Raw genomic sequence first — 14,973 nt, 5'->3', positions numbered from 1 at the left:
TAACGGAAATAATTTAAAATATTTTTATTAATACAAAAATATTTTATATTTTTATTTTATATATTATAGATTATATAATATTATAGATTAAAAAAAATTATTAGATAGAAAAAAACACATTTTTAAATATACATAAAAAAGTTTCGTCAAATGGATGTTATAGGTAATGAAAATAATAACAGTATTTTAAATTTAATTACCACACGCTGTTTTTAGCTACAAACACTATTTTTAGCGACAAACACTATTTTTAGCGACAAACACTATTTTTTATAATAATATTAAATAATAATTTTATACTAATTCTATACTAATTTCATACTAATATAAGAAATATAATAAATCTATATTATTAAAAGTTTGAATTATATAAAGTAATATTACATAAAAAGAATCACAAGTACAATATCACAAAAAAAATATTTTTATCAATTTTTTGTTGAGAAGATAAGGTAAAGTAAAAATAACTATGACATTATGTGGAAGTTGGATTCCTCTTATTCTGATCCTATAAAATAATATATAAATTAATTTTATATATGTGTGTGTGTGTGTGTGTATGTGTACTATATAATTATAATTATATAATTATATAATAATTATATATAAGTATCAAAATAATGCGTTTCACTAATTGAAAAAAATGATTAAAAAATATGTATTCTGTCAATACAAAGTGTTTGATCACAAAGCAATTAATTGATGATTAAATTAATTAAAGTTTAGAAAAAGTCATCCTTGATACGTCTGTATAGCTGACTTATTACTATCATTATAAATATTAACTTATACATTTTTATAAGAGTTTTAACAATATTGTTTATTAAAGAATAGAAGAATATTTGATTAAACATTTTCTTTCAAATAGTGAAAAATATATTGATATTTATTTTTAATCTATTCCCACTTTACTTCAGTAACTATAATCCATTTTTTACAATTTTTATCAAAAAATAATTTAAAATTACGAATGTTATTAACTGTAAGACTAAAAATTTAGAGTGAAACTTTGAGAGTTTCACCACTCTCTTTAATAAGTTTTATTAAAAACAAATAGTTTTAATATTAGTTATAATAATTATACCTGATTAGATGAAACTATCTCTTCTATTTTTCTTTTTAAATTTTTTGTATCATTTATCAATGTTAATAATGGCATATGTCCAGCAATTTTTTTTATATCTTCCATATTATTAACAATTAAATACGACGGTATAACTAAAAAGTATAAAAATATTAATAATTAAATATAAATAGTATAAATAAATATAAATATATATATATATATATATAATATTACAAAATTGTAATTATTTATTAAAAATATTTTCATTTATTGTAATATACTATATAGCATGAGGTATCTATTAATTTATATACTTGAGTTTTTAATTTGTAAAAAATTATATGTTATATGAAAAGTTATTACATATAAAAAAAATTGAATGATTTTGAGCAGATGTTAATTACGTATTATATTTATTTTTTATAAGTAAAAATTTATAACTTTTATAAGTAAAAGTTTTATATTTTAGAGATTTGAAGATTAAAAATTTCATTTTTTTAAAATAAAGTTCTCAAAATGGATCTTACTTTTTTATATAAATTGATTTTGTAATATTTAAACAATTATAAGGATAAAATAAGTAAAAATTTAATAGTTTAGTTTATTACCTGTAGTTTGCATAATGCCAATGATTTCTACATGATCACCTTTTTTGATATCAAGTAGAAAGTAATCATCGTTACTAAAATTTATTATGTGAACTTCCAGTTTGTATGTGCCATCAGTTATTGCACCACATCCAATAATTTTGTTCATGTTATTGTTATATATTTCAGCAAAATTTGTTTTTACGTATCCTCTCAACACTAAAAATATTTGACGAATATATATTAACAAAAATAATAATAATTATATATAAAATATATTGTGCTATTTTAAATAAATACAATAAAATTTTAAAAGATATAAATAATATTTTATATTATATTATCAATAATCATGTTATTACTTTTTAATAAATTTCTGATTTTATATATATACGCGTATACTATATATAGGGTGTCCGAAAAATTGCCCGCAATACTTCGAAAAGTGATTCAGGACCCAAAAAGAAGGAAAAAAGCTATATAAATATAAGTCCTGAAATAAGTCATTTCCTAATTATAGCTATCTTTATATTAAAAACATAATTTAATTTTTATAATTATAATAATCATAATAATAGTTTATTTCATAGTGTTTTAATATAAACAACTTTATTGTGTGTGTGTGTGTGTGTGTGTGTGTGTGTGTGTGTATATGTATGTGTATGTGCAGGGTATCCAATAATAACTATATTATCTCTCGTGTAAATAGAAGAAGTTAAACAGAAAAAAGAAGAATTTTCTATCATTCTATGATTTTTACAACAATTAATGAGAAATTAATTAAGAAAGATTCACCAATTTACGTAAGTATTAGTCTGTGATGAAAAAAGATAGTCCATTATTACTACATAACCGTTGTCATTTGTAGAGCGCTTCTTTTAAAATTTTTAAAAGTGTTTCGCATAATTGTATTAAATAATAATAGAACATATTATCTATGCTTTAAATCTTTCAATAATTTAAAATCAAATTTGCGTGGAACACTTAATATCTGAATCACTTATAACGAATAAATTTTTTTCTGATATCATCTAAATATCAATCATTTTCATTTATTCAATTTCTTAAAACCATATTTTTTAAATAGATTTCAATTATTCAAAATTTAAAAACACCAAATAATTAAAGTTTATGGAAGAATAGTTTAAAAAATAATTTTGAACAATTTAAAATTTGAATGCTTAATATGTAAACAATTGATATAAGAAAAAATATTTATTTATTGTACTATATTTATTTCAAATTCTAATAACGTATTAATTAAAAAAAAGTATTAAAAAAAAGTATATGGATTAAGAAATTATATAAAAAATATTTATATTATTATATTATATTTATATTATAATATTATGTTGATAAGAAAAGAAAAGAAATTATATAAAGAATACTCACTAATGCGATTTTTTGTAGCATTTAAAACATCAGATAATTCAATTTTTTCAGGTGTGGTATCTAATATTTCCATTGATTCAAATTTTCCAAGATTTGAAATTGTACTATTGAATTTTATTAATAACTCATACGGCATGTTACTATTGTTGAATTGAGCTATTTTTGGCGGACGTGCCTGAGTACCATCCAAATGAATAATCTATTTTATAAAATGTATTTTAATATTAAAAATATAATTATACATACATTTTACATAAATTCTTAAACAATTACAAGTTATAAATTAAATATTTTATATTTTAAAAAAATAATATAATAATGTGTATAATTATATTAATATAAATACCGAAATTAAAAGATTATAAAAAGAGTAATAGATAAAATACACACATTATTTGTTTAAAAGTATAACACTACATATGTAATTTTATTATAATTATTATGCACATTATTATATAAAATATTATCATTAATATAATAATATTTATAATATATTGTTATGTTATAGATTATGTTATATAATATATTCTTTGTATTATAATATTATATATATTGTAAAATAGGATTTTTGGGACAAAAATTATCAATGAAAAATGACATTATATACAGGGTGACCCATTTTAACTTAGGCAGCCAAATAACTCGAAAAATAAGCAAGATAGAGAAAAATGTTTTAGACAAAAGTTGTATGGTTTCGAGGGGGCCATAAGATGGTATCATTTGTTTGACCTTGAAGAGTCATTTGAAGGTCACGTGAAGGTCACTTCAATTTTTTTAAATGGAACATCCTATATATTTTTGTACATTCTTGTAGCTCATCTCGAGAGCTTTCCAAAACACTATAATTAAGTACATTTTCGTTAAGTACTTTTTGAGTTATGAGGCTTGAAATAATTTCTTAATTTTACATAAACCGTAAAATATCTTGTAAAATATTCATTTTTCGATTACCTTACCTTAATAGTTTTATGTACAAAATAATGAGAGGAATCAATTGGTGTAAAGAAAACACATAGTTGTTTCGAAGAAAAAATATGTAATTTGCAATTAACAATTCCATATTTTTTCTTAAAAACAACTATGTGTTTTCTTTACACCAATTGATTCCTCTCATTATTTTGTACATAAAAGTATTAAGGTAAGATAATCGAAAAATGAATATTTTACAAGATATTTTACGGTTTATGTAAAATTAAGAAATTATTTCAAGCATCATAACTCAAAAAGTACTTAACGGAAAGGTACTTAATTATAGTGTTTTGGAAAGCTCTCGAAATAAGCTACAAGAATGTACAAAAATATATAGGGTATTCCATTTAAAAAAATTGAAGTGACCTTCACGTGACCTTCAAATGACTCTTCAAGGTCAAACCAATGATACCATCTTATGGCCCCCTCGAAACCATACAACTTTTGTCTAAAACATTTTTCTCTATCTTGCTTATTTTTCGAGTTATTTGGCTGCCTAAGTTAAAATGGGTCACCCTGTATGTGAAATATATAATGAATTATATATTATATATATATATATATATATATATATATATATATGTGTGAAATATATATGCAAAAATGCTATTTACGATAAAAAATAGAAATGTTTATTTATATATCTGTAACGTATTTGTATTGTATTAATGTCATATCTATGATATCCATTATATACCAATAATTATTATTTACATATATTCGTATACATTATTTCAATTAAATTAAACTCTTAATGAGAGATTCTCAGGATCAGAATAAATTTTTTTTTATTACACGAAAATTATACAGTAAATATATATAATATTTCATTTGTATATAAATTCACAAGTTAAAAAGAATAAGTAATTTGTTTAACACAGAATAACTTATAAGCAAATATTAACTATCATAAAACCTAATGTACAATAAAAACAATATATTGAGAATAAAAGTTAAATATTAAACTTCAAGAAAAGAAAAAACAAAGATCTTTTTATTTTTCTCTTTTCCTAATGTTTAATATTTGATTCTTATTTCTAATATTTATTTATTTTATATTAGACCTATTGCGTCTATAAAATAACAAAAATACTGTTAGCGATAAAAACAATATCACTATGTATGGATATTAAATTAATTGTAAGATTGAAAGATTTGATTCAAAATCAAATAATGATGATTTAAATATTTCTTTGGAGAGTAGATTAAATATATCGACGTATATACATGGTCTTCTACATTATCTTTTTTACACTTTTTATGACACAAAGAATACCTACATAAGAAGATTCACTAATACTTATAAAAATTTATAAAGTTTACCTTTTATCACAAATTGCATATTATATGTGTATACATATAATATATATATATATTTTTTTTTTCTCTTCTACTAATTTGTAAGAATTTCTTAGTTACCATTTTCATTTTAGATACTCATTATATATATATATATATATATATATATATATATATATATATATATGCATATATTTATTTATTATTTATTTATTTATATTTATAAAAAATATATTTATAGAACTTGAAAAACAAATATATTTCACGAAAACATTAATAAATAAAAAAAAATAAAAAACTAAAAAATAATAAAAATACTTACAGTGTTTACTTTTATATGAGGCTCCACATAATCAATATCATTGTTCCAAGCGACAATTTGAACCCTCTTTCCTTTTCCGTTGTTCAAATAAAATTTGAAGAATTTATACTGTTGTTGCGAGCCTACGCAACGTGGAGATTCGATATTATCAACATAGCCAACAATTTCGCTAATATAATTTAATTAATATAATTAATAATATAATTAATGATAAATTAGAAGGTGCGCACACACACACACACACACATATACATATATATATATATATATACAGGATGTTCGACAACAGGTGGGATAAAATTTAAGAAATGATTCTACTTGATAAAATGAGACGAAAATCAAGAGTAACAAAAATTCGAAAGCTTCGTTTTTTAATTATAAGTATTTGAAAATTTGTGTGAAAGGTGCCTGAAGCATGGTAATCTGTAAAATTTTTAGCAAGCATAAGCTATATCTATCTCAAAATACTCTGTAACGCAAAAGTGTACAGTGAACTGCCGAGTTTTGGATACCTTTTAAACGAACTTTTAAATATTTATAATTAAAAAATGAAGTCTCTACAGGAATTTTGTTACTTTTGATTTTTGTTTTATTTTATCATGTAGAATCATTCCTTAAATTTTGTCTTACTTGTTGTCAAACACCTTTTATATATTCTACAGATCGAAATAATGTAAAATTGTTTTATAAATTTGTAAAAAATATTTCAGATAAAAATTAGAGTTTAAAGAAGAGATCTATTTATTGATTTTATTAGTTTAATCTTAAGTCTTCAAAGTCAAGGCAAAGTTACTTTGAATTTTTTAAATTAAATTCCCTACTTTTATTGTATATTCTTTATACTAATAAAAGATTTTATAAAATTAAATCTTAATAAAATCAATTGGTTTCCTCATATATCGTAACTTATAATTTACTTTGTGTGTGCGTGTGTGTGAGTGTGTATGTGTGTATATATATATATATATATATATATATATATAAACCGAACAGAACAAGTGTGTGTGTGTGTGTGTGTGTGTGTGTGTGTGTATAAATATATAAACAATTATTTTAATCAATTTTCATTATTCTTTTGTATTTTTTGCATTATTTATGTTACATTAGATATGTGTGTATACATATATATATATATATATATATATATATATATATATACATATATATATATATACATACATTAAATTAATATTAATATTAATTATTAAAATTTTAAAAACATAAATAATGCAAAAAATACAAAAGAATAATGAATATTGATTAAAATAATTGTTTATTCTATTCTGTTTATAATTGTTATTCTTTTCTTCAATTTTAAAAAATTTTTTACTTACACTGTTGAATCATACATTTGTATGCTTTCAAGTACATCACTTGGTGTCAAAAGTTCAATTGCATTTAAATTGTCAATTTCAATAAGTTTATCAATATGATTTTGAGAATTTTGAGTTATATGACTTTCCGAATCGTCCGAATTATATTGTGACATTTTTAGATTAATTTGATATTTTGAAGATACAAAATTAATAAAATTAACCTACAAAATATACAAAGATGATATACATATATAATATACATTGTAAAGAGAAAAATAATATATATTTAATATTTATACATTATTTTATGAATCTTTTATTTGAAATAATAATTCAGAGAAAATATTAAAATAATAATTTTTTTTTGAATGAATTAAATAAAATTTATAATTTTAATGTTTTAAAATAGTTTTTCAAAATATTTTATAAAAATTTTTAAAAACGTTTTTAAAAATATTGCTTCCTGATTATGGGATGAAAATATAAAAAATGCACTTTACATATTCTATACATTCATTCATATCAATAATTTCAATCACGTTTTAAATATCAACGTTATTCTTTTGTAAATCATAATGTAAATTATATGTAGAATTATTGTAGATTATCTTCTTAAAATAATTATTGGAAATCATCTGAATGACACATAAAAGTATTTAAAACGTACAATTAGAAAAATTAATACAAAGAACCATTGCAGCCTTTCATAATATTCATAATATTCAATATACAAACATAATTTCAATTATTTATATAGAAAAAGAAATCTAGACAATTTTTGATCTATTTCTTCTTAACTTAAGATTAAAAATGCAGACATTTTGATTTATTTCTTTTCAATTCAAGATTGGAAATCTAGACATTTCGATCTATTTCTTCTTAATAAATGAAATTGTAAAAAAAGTATTATAATAATACTTTTACATTTGGTATAATGCAACAAAAATATTGATTACGCTGTATATATAACTGTGTAACATAATAATAATAATGAAAAAACTATTAGTATGATTAAGTAAGCACAATAGACGCCAAAATAAAGAAACTATAAATACACTGTCGTATAAAATTATAATATATAACATAGATGTACAAAACAAAACATGATATTGTATTAGAAACTTATTATAATGAAAAAGTTGCAGAACACCAGATGAAAAATAAGTTACATATTAATACATAAAAATAACGTCAAAAACTCACCTGCTTTGTTTTTAATTTGAACCATTGAGAAGAATGTGAAGTAAATCGAAATGTATAGAGCTCTATTACTTCTATTTGAATAATTGAAATATGTTTGTATCAGAACCTGTGAAAGATTTCAATTATACTTTTCATTATTTAATATAGTATTTATATACTTATTTTATATAATATAATTTATATATTATATAAATGCATATCTACTTTACACACGTTATACATATTTAAATGAAACATTTGTTAATATATAAAATCAAAATTAAATTTGTTTATTCTAAAGAGTTTAATATTGAATGTTATTGCAATACTTTAGTTTATGACTCCTCTCTCAATAATACAATTAAAATAAATTAAGTAATATATAAAGCTTTATAATATTATTAACCTTTAAAATAATAATTATTTTAATTTTCTTTAAATAAATATTATTACATTTTTACAAATTTTAATAAATTATTTATAAGAATGGTATACATATTATGATGTAAACAATGTTTTATTTATCATGAAAACATATAGAAAAAATAATATCTGATAAAATTTGCAGAATACCAGATGAAAAATAAGTTACATATTAATACATAAAAATAACGTTAAAAACTCACCTGCTTTGTTTTTAATTTGAACCATTGAGAAGAATGTGAAGTAAATCGAAATGTATAGAGCTCTATTACTTCTATTTGAATAATTGAAATATGTTTGTATCAGAACCTGTGAAAGATTTCACAATTATACTTTTCATTATTTAATATAGTATTTATATACTTATTTTATATAATATAATTTACATATTATATAAATGCATATCTACTTTACACACGTTATACATATTTAAATGAAACATTTGTTAATATATAAAATCAAAATTAAATTTGTTTATTCTAAAGAGTTCAATATTGAATGTTATTGCATTACTTTAGTTTATGACTCCTCTCTCAATAATACAATTAAAATAAGTTAAGTAATATATAAAGCTTTATAATATTATTAACCTTTAAAATATAATAATTATTTTAATTTTCTTTAAATAAATATTATTACATTTTTACAAATTTTAATAAATTATTTATAAGAATGGTATACATATTATGATGTAAACAATGTTTTATTTATCATGAAAACATATAGAAAAAATAATATCTGATAAAATTTGCAGAATACCAGATGAAAAATAAGTTACACATTATTACATAAAAATAACGTTAAAAACTCACCTGCTTTGTTTTTAATTTGAACCATTGAGAAGAATGTGAAGTAAATCGAAATGTATAGAGCTCTATTACTTCTATTTGAATAATTGAAATATGTTTGTATCAGAACCTGTGAAAGATTTCACAATTATACTTTTCATTATTTAATATAGTATTTATATACTTATTTTATATAATATAATTTACATATTATATAAATGCATATCTACTTTACACACGTTATACATATTTAAATGAAACATTTGTTAATATATAAAATCAAAATTAAATTTGTTTATTCTAAAGAGTTCAATATTGAATGTTATTGCATTACTTTAGTTTATGACTCCTCTCTCAATAATACAATTAAAATAAGTTAAGTAATATATAAAGCTTTATAATATTATTAACCTTTAAAATATAATAATTATTTTAATTTTCTTTAAATAAATATTATTACATTTTTACAAATTTTAATAAATTATTTATAAGAATGGTATACATATTATGATGTAAACAATGTTTTATTTATCATGAAAACATATAGAAAAAATAATATCTGATAAAATTTGCAGAATACCAGATGAAAAATAAGTTACATATTATTACATAAAAATAACGTTAAAAACTCACCTGCTTTGTTTTTAATTTGAACCATTGAGAAGAATGTGAAGTAAATCGAAATGTATAGAGCTCTATTACTTCTATTTGAATAATTGAAATATGTTTGTATCAGAACCTGTGAAAGATTTCACAATTATACTTTTCATTATTTAATATAGTATTTATATACTTATTTTATATAATATAATTTACATATTATATAAATGCATATCTACTTTACACACGTTATACATATTTAAATGAAACATTTGTTAATATATAAAATCAAAATTAAATTTGTTTATTCTAAAGAGTTCAATATTGAATGTTATTGCATTACTTTAGTTTATGACTCCTCTCTCAATAATACAATTAAAATAAGTTAAGTAATATATAAAGCTTTATAATATTATTAACCTTTAAAATATAATAATTATTTTAATTTTCTTTAAATAAATATTATTACATTTTTACAAATTTTAATAAATTATTTATAAGAATGGTATACATATTATGATGTAAACAATGTTTTATTTATCATGAAAACATATAGAAAAAATAATATCTGATAAAATTGAAGACTCCTGATAAAATGAAAATCAATTGGCATATATTGTAAAAGTATTCATTCACTTGAAAATAAATCGTTTCCAAATTAAGATCAATAAATATACAAATATATAAATATAAATTTGTGTACATATTTATATCTTTTAAAATTACAAAATTGAAAAAAGAATATATATATATATATCTATAAATTTTTTTCTATAAAATTTGTACATATATCAAATAAAATATTATAAAATGTAATATTACAAAGATCTTCATTGAATACAAAGAAATATCAAAAAATATTTTCCTTTATATAAAAATTAATATTTTTTGACAAAAATTTTTTATAAATTACTAACTTATTAATTAACTTATCATCAAACATCGATTAAATTATGTAAATTGAAATTTACACATAATCTTTTAATAATATAATAAATCAAATGTAAAAATTAATAAACAGGATCTAAATAAAAAGTGAAATCATAATATTTTTACGTATATTTATATTAATACGAATAATAAATCAATATTTATATTAATACAAATGATAAATCAATACAATTTATATATATTTCAATCCTTAGTTCAAAATTCTTTTCAATATATAATATATATGTATATGTATACAATAAATATATATGTATATATATACAATAAATGGGTACTTTCCGATTCACGCATGATGCGTATGAAGTACAGAAAATGTATAATATGTGTAACATGAACTATACATTTTTTGTCACATCGTGCGCATCATGCGTGAATCGGAAAGTACCCAATGTCACGTTTCAAAATATAAAAACATGAAGTATCATCCCAAACATGCGTGATGGCTCGATATTTATATCTTGAAATGTAAATAATATTGATTCTGTATACGTATTGAAGAGAATTTGACTTATTTAATTTAGCTTCTTCAGTTATTTTCATATTAAATTACAAATTAAATAGTTATAAAAATAATATTAAATTATATATATATTATAATATTATTTTGAATATGAATTTTAATAAATCTTTATTTCCTATTAAAATATATAAATTCATAAAAAAATAAATAATATAAATGTAAAAATGTATTTATGGTGTGCATAAAACGACACACAATCGAACACAATATTTTAGTTGTATGCGACATGTATTTGATAGTACTTGTACGTATGTACACACTATATTACACGATATTACTTATACTACGATTTTATAATTTCTAACGACAATATCACTATCGTTATCGTGTATTGTGCACATACTTTAACGCCAAAATATATATACAATAATATTAACAATAATGGTATTGTCGTTAAAAGTTATAAAATCGGAGCACTGTACTGATTGTTAGAAAGCATTCATAATAATCTGCATAATAACAGTAATGTAAATAAGTATATGTGTGTGTGGTGTGTGTCTATTAATTTAACATATCAATTTATTACATTATAAACTTACAATTTATTACATTATGATATTATCGTAAACTTACCTCGACAAAGTTTATATGTATATCTCTCTGGTTCTCTCTTTAATATTATATTTTTTAAAGAAATTTTTTTTCTTAATCACAAACCCAAAATCTTAATCGCTCGCAATCTTAATCGTGTACACTTAATCATAGTCAAACTGGGAATGGCAAGCTCTCATCAGTAATACGAAATTCAAATCGTACCTCCTACCACATCGCGTGGTAGGCGTAATAGACATACCATAGATGTAGCTAGATTTACGTTTGGGGGTGAGTTAAAAATATTTCTATATCTTTGATACAAAAACGAGAGAATATACCTCCATACAATACAAATCATTGCAATTACATTGTAGCAACGTTGCAATATTGCAAATTGCAATGAAACATTACAAAGACATTGCAGAGAATAAATTCACAAAATGCCAACACAGTTGCAAGATAACATAAATATTTCGGAAAAATTTTTAAATCAAAATTCTACAATTATATTTTTTTAGAATAAAACATATAGGAAATATGCAAACTATAGATAATAAACTAAACTATTCAATTTTTACTTATTTTATCCTTATAATTGTTTAAATATTACAAAATCAATTTATATAAAAAAGTAAGATCCATTTTGAGAGCTTTATTTAAAAAAAATGAAATTTTTAATCTTCAAATCTCTAAAATATAAAACTTTTACTTATAAAAGTTATAAATTTTTACTTATAAAAAATAAATATAATACGTAATTAACATCTGCTCAAAATCATTCAATTTTTTTTATATGTAATAACTTTTCATATAACATATAATTTTTTACAAATTAAAAACTCAAGTATATAAATTAATAGATACCTCATGCTATATAGTATATTACAATAAATGAAAATATTTTTAATAAATAATTACAATTTTGTAATATTATATATATATATATATATATATATATATATATATATATATATTTATACTATTTATATTTATTTATTAATATTTTTATACTTTTTAGTTATACCGTCGTATTTAATTGTTAATAATATGGAAGATATAAAAAAAATTGCTGGACATATGCCATTATTAACATTGATAAATGATACAAAAAATTTAAAAAGAAAAATAGAAGAGATAGTTTCATCTAATCAGGTATAATTATTATAACTAATATTAAAACTATTTGTTTTTAATAAAACTTATTAAAGAGAGTGGTGAAACTCTCAAAGTTTCACTCTAAATTTTTAGTCTTACAGTTAATAACATTCGTAATTTTAAATTATTTTTTGATAAAAATTGTAAAAAATGGATTATAGTTTCTGAAGTAAAGTGGGAATAGATTAAAAATAAATATCAATATATTTTTCACTATTTGAAAGAAAATGTTTAATCAAATATTCTTCTATTCTTTAATAGACAATATTGTTAAAACTCTTATAAAAATGTATAAGTTAATATTTATAATGATAGTAATAAGTCAGCTATACAGACGTATCAAGGATGACTTTTTCTAAACTTTAATTAATTTAATCATCAATTAATTGCTTTGTGATCAAACACTTTGTATTGACAGAATACATATTTTTTAATCATTTTTTTCAATTAGTGAAACGCATTATTTTGATACTTATATATAATTATTATATAATTATATAATTATAATTATATAGTACACATACACACACACACACATATATAAAATTAATTTATATATTTTTTTATAGGATCAGAATAAGAGGATTCCAACTTCCACATAATGTCATAGTTAGCATATTTATTGTTACTTTACCTTATCTTCTCAACAAAAAATTCATAAAAATATTTTTTTTGTGATATTGTACTTGTGATTTTTTTTATAATTTTCTAATAATTTTTTTTAATCTATAATATTATATAATATATAATATTATAGAATTATTATATATTATATAATATTATAGATTATATGATATATAATATTATAATCTATAATATAATAATATTGTACTATATATATATAATATTATGTATATAATATTCTTATTTCTTTTTTAGTTTTTTCTAACTTTATTAATATTTTTTAGTTTTAAACTATCACAAAAACTTATGTTAAGATGTGCCAAAATGTTATTATTCCAAACTTTTGTGTTATATAGACTCTTTCTGTTTCTTTTACGAGTATTGAAACAATCTTTACAAATATTAATCAATAATTTATTACAAAATATCTTTATAAAATGTTACAAATTATTAATACTATTATACCCGCGATGAATATATAAAAATTAATAATTGATTTAATAATTTGATTAATCAAATCAATTGATGATATATTGTAAATTACCTTTCATTAAAATTTGTATCATTTTATATACTTCGATATATTTTACTGTAATATTCTGCATAATTCTTTTTATTGGCGTAAATTTATGTTTTATGCTCGTAAAAGAAACTGATGAAAGAATCGTATATATATATTTGCATTTATATAATTTATACTATCATTTTATTTTATTATATTATTGTATCTTAAGTTAATCAACTGTGATTTGATGTAAACCGAAAGTTCATTCTAAGCCAAAAGACAAGAAATAAAATAACTAACTATAACTATATATACATATATAAAAAGAAAAATTTTTGTTAAATTAAAAGAAACAATAAAGGTAATATATTTAAATCGTATTTCCTCGAATTTGTTACTCATCCTAAATATTAAAATTTTAACTTGTTTGTATTTTTTAATTCTTCAATTATATCTCATGTATGAGCATGTAAAAAATAAGCGCAATATAATTTTATGATTATTAAATAATATTGACTGTATATATAATTGATACTGTATATATATATATATATATATATATATATATATATATATATATATATATATATACACACACAGTATCAATTGTAAGAAATAAATAGCGCGCGCGTAGCGCGCGCCTGTATTGTTCTAGTCTTGTAAAATATTCATTTTTCGATTATCGTACCTTAATACTTTTACGTACAAAATAATGAGAGGTATCAATTGGTGTAAAGAAA

General features: G+C 19.9%; 1 protein-coding gene across 4 annotated transcripts in view; it reads right to left on the bottom strand.

Moving 5' to 3' along the window:
- Window positions 1-217: 217 nt before the first annotated feature.
- Window positions 218-14,973, bottom strand: part of LOC145968310 (uncharacterized) — a 32,186-nt gene continuing 17,430 nt past the window's right edge. For 2 of the 4 annotated variants that reach the window (XR_014437709.1, XR_014437710.1), the window contains 5 exons: window positions 9,978-10,083; window positions 9,369-9,474; window positions 8,760-8,865; window positions 8,155-8,260; window positions 7,134-7,172 (listed from right to left, as the gene is read on the bottom strand). Coding sequence is in view for 2 of the 4 variants with exons in the window: in XM_083093692.1 (XP_082949818.1) it covers window positions 476-508; window positions 1,085-1,218; window positions 1,675-1,872; window positions 3,046-3,244; window positions 5,636-5,804; window positions 6,970-7,124 (888 nt within the window). In the remaining 2 variants the exon portion in view is untranslated. Of the gene's footprint in view, window positions 509-1,084; window positions 1,219-1,674; window positions 1,873-3,045; window positions 3,245-5,635; window positions 5,805-6,969; window positions 7,173-8,154; window positions 8,261-8,759; window positions 8,866-9,368; window positions 9,475-9,977; window positions 10,084-11,988; window positions 12,220-14,973 lie in introns of those variants that run through there. The other 2 variants (XM_083093692.1, XM_083093691.1) reach the window with 2 other exon arrangements.

Source organism: Camponotus vicinus, unplaced genomic scaffold, assembly GCF_025532165.1.
Source record: "Camponotus vicinus isolate PSW18456_S1 unplaced genomic scaffold, iyCamVici1.0 SCAF_3, whole genome shotgun sequence".
Lineage (NCBI taxonomy): Eukaryota > Metazoa > Arthropoda > Insecta > Hymenoptera > Formicidae > Camponotus > Camponotus vicinus.
This window is presented reverse-complemented; position numbering and strand designations above follow the sequence as displayed.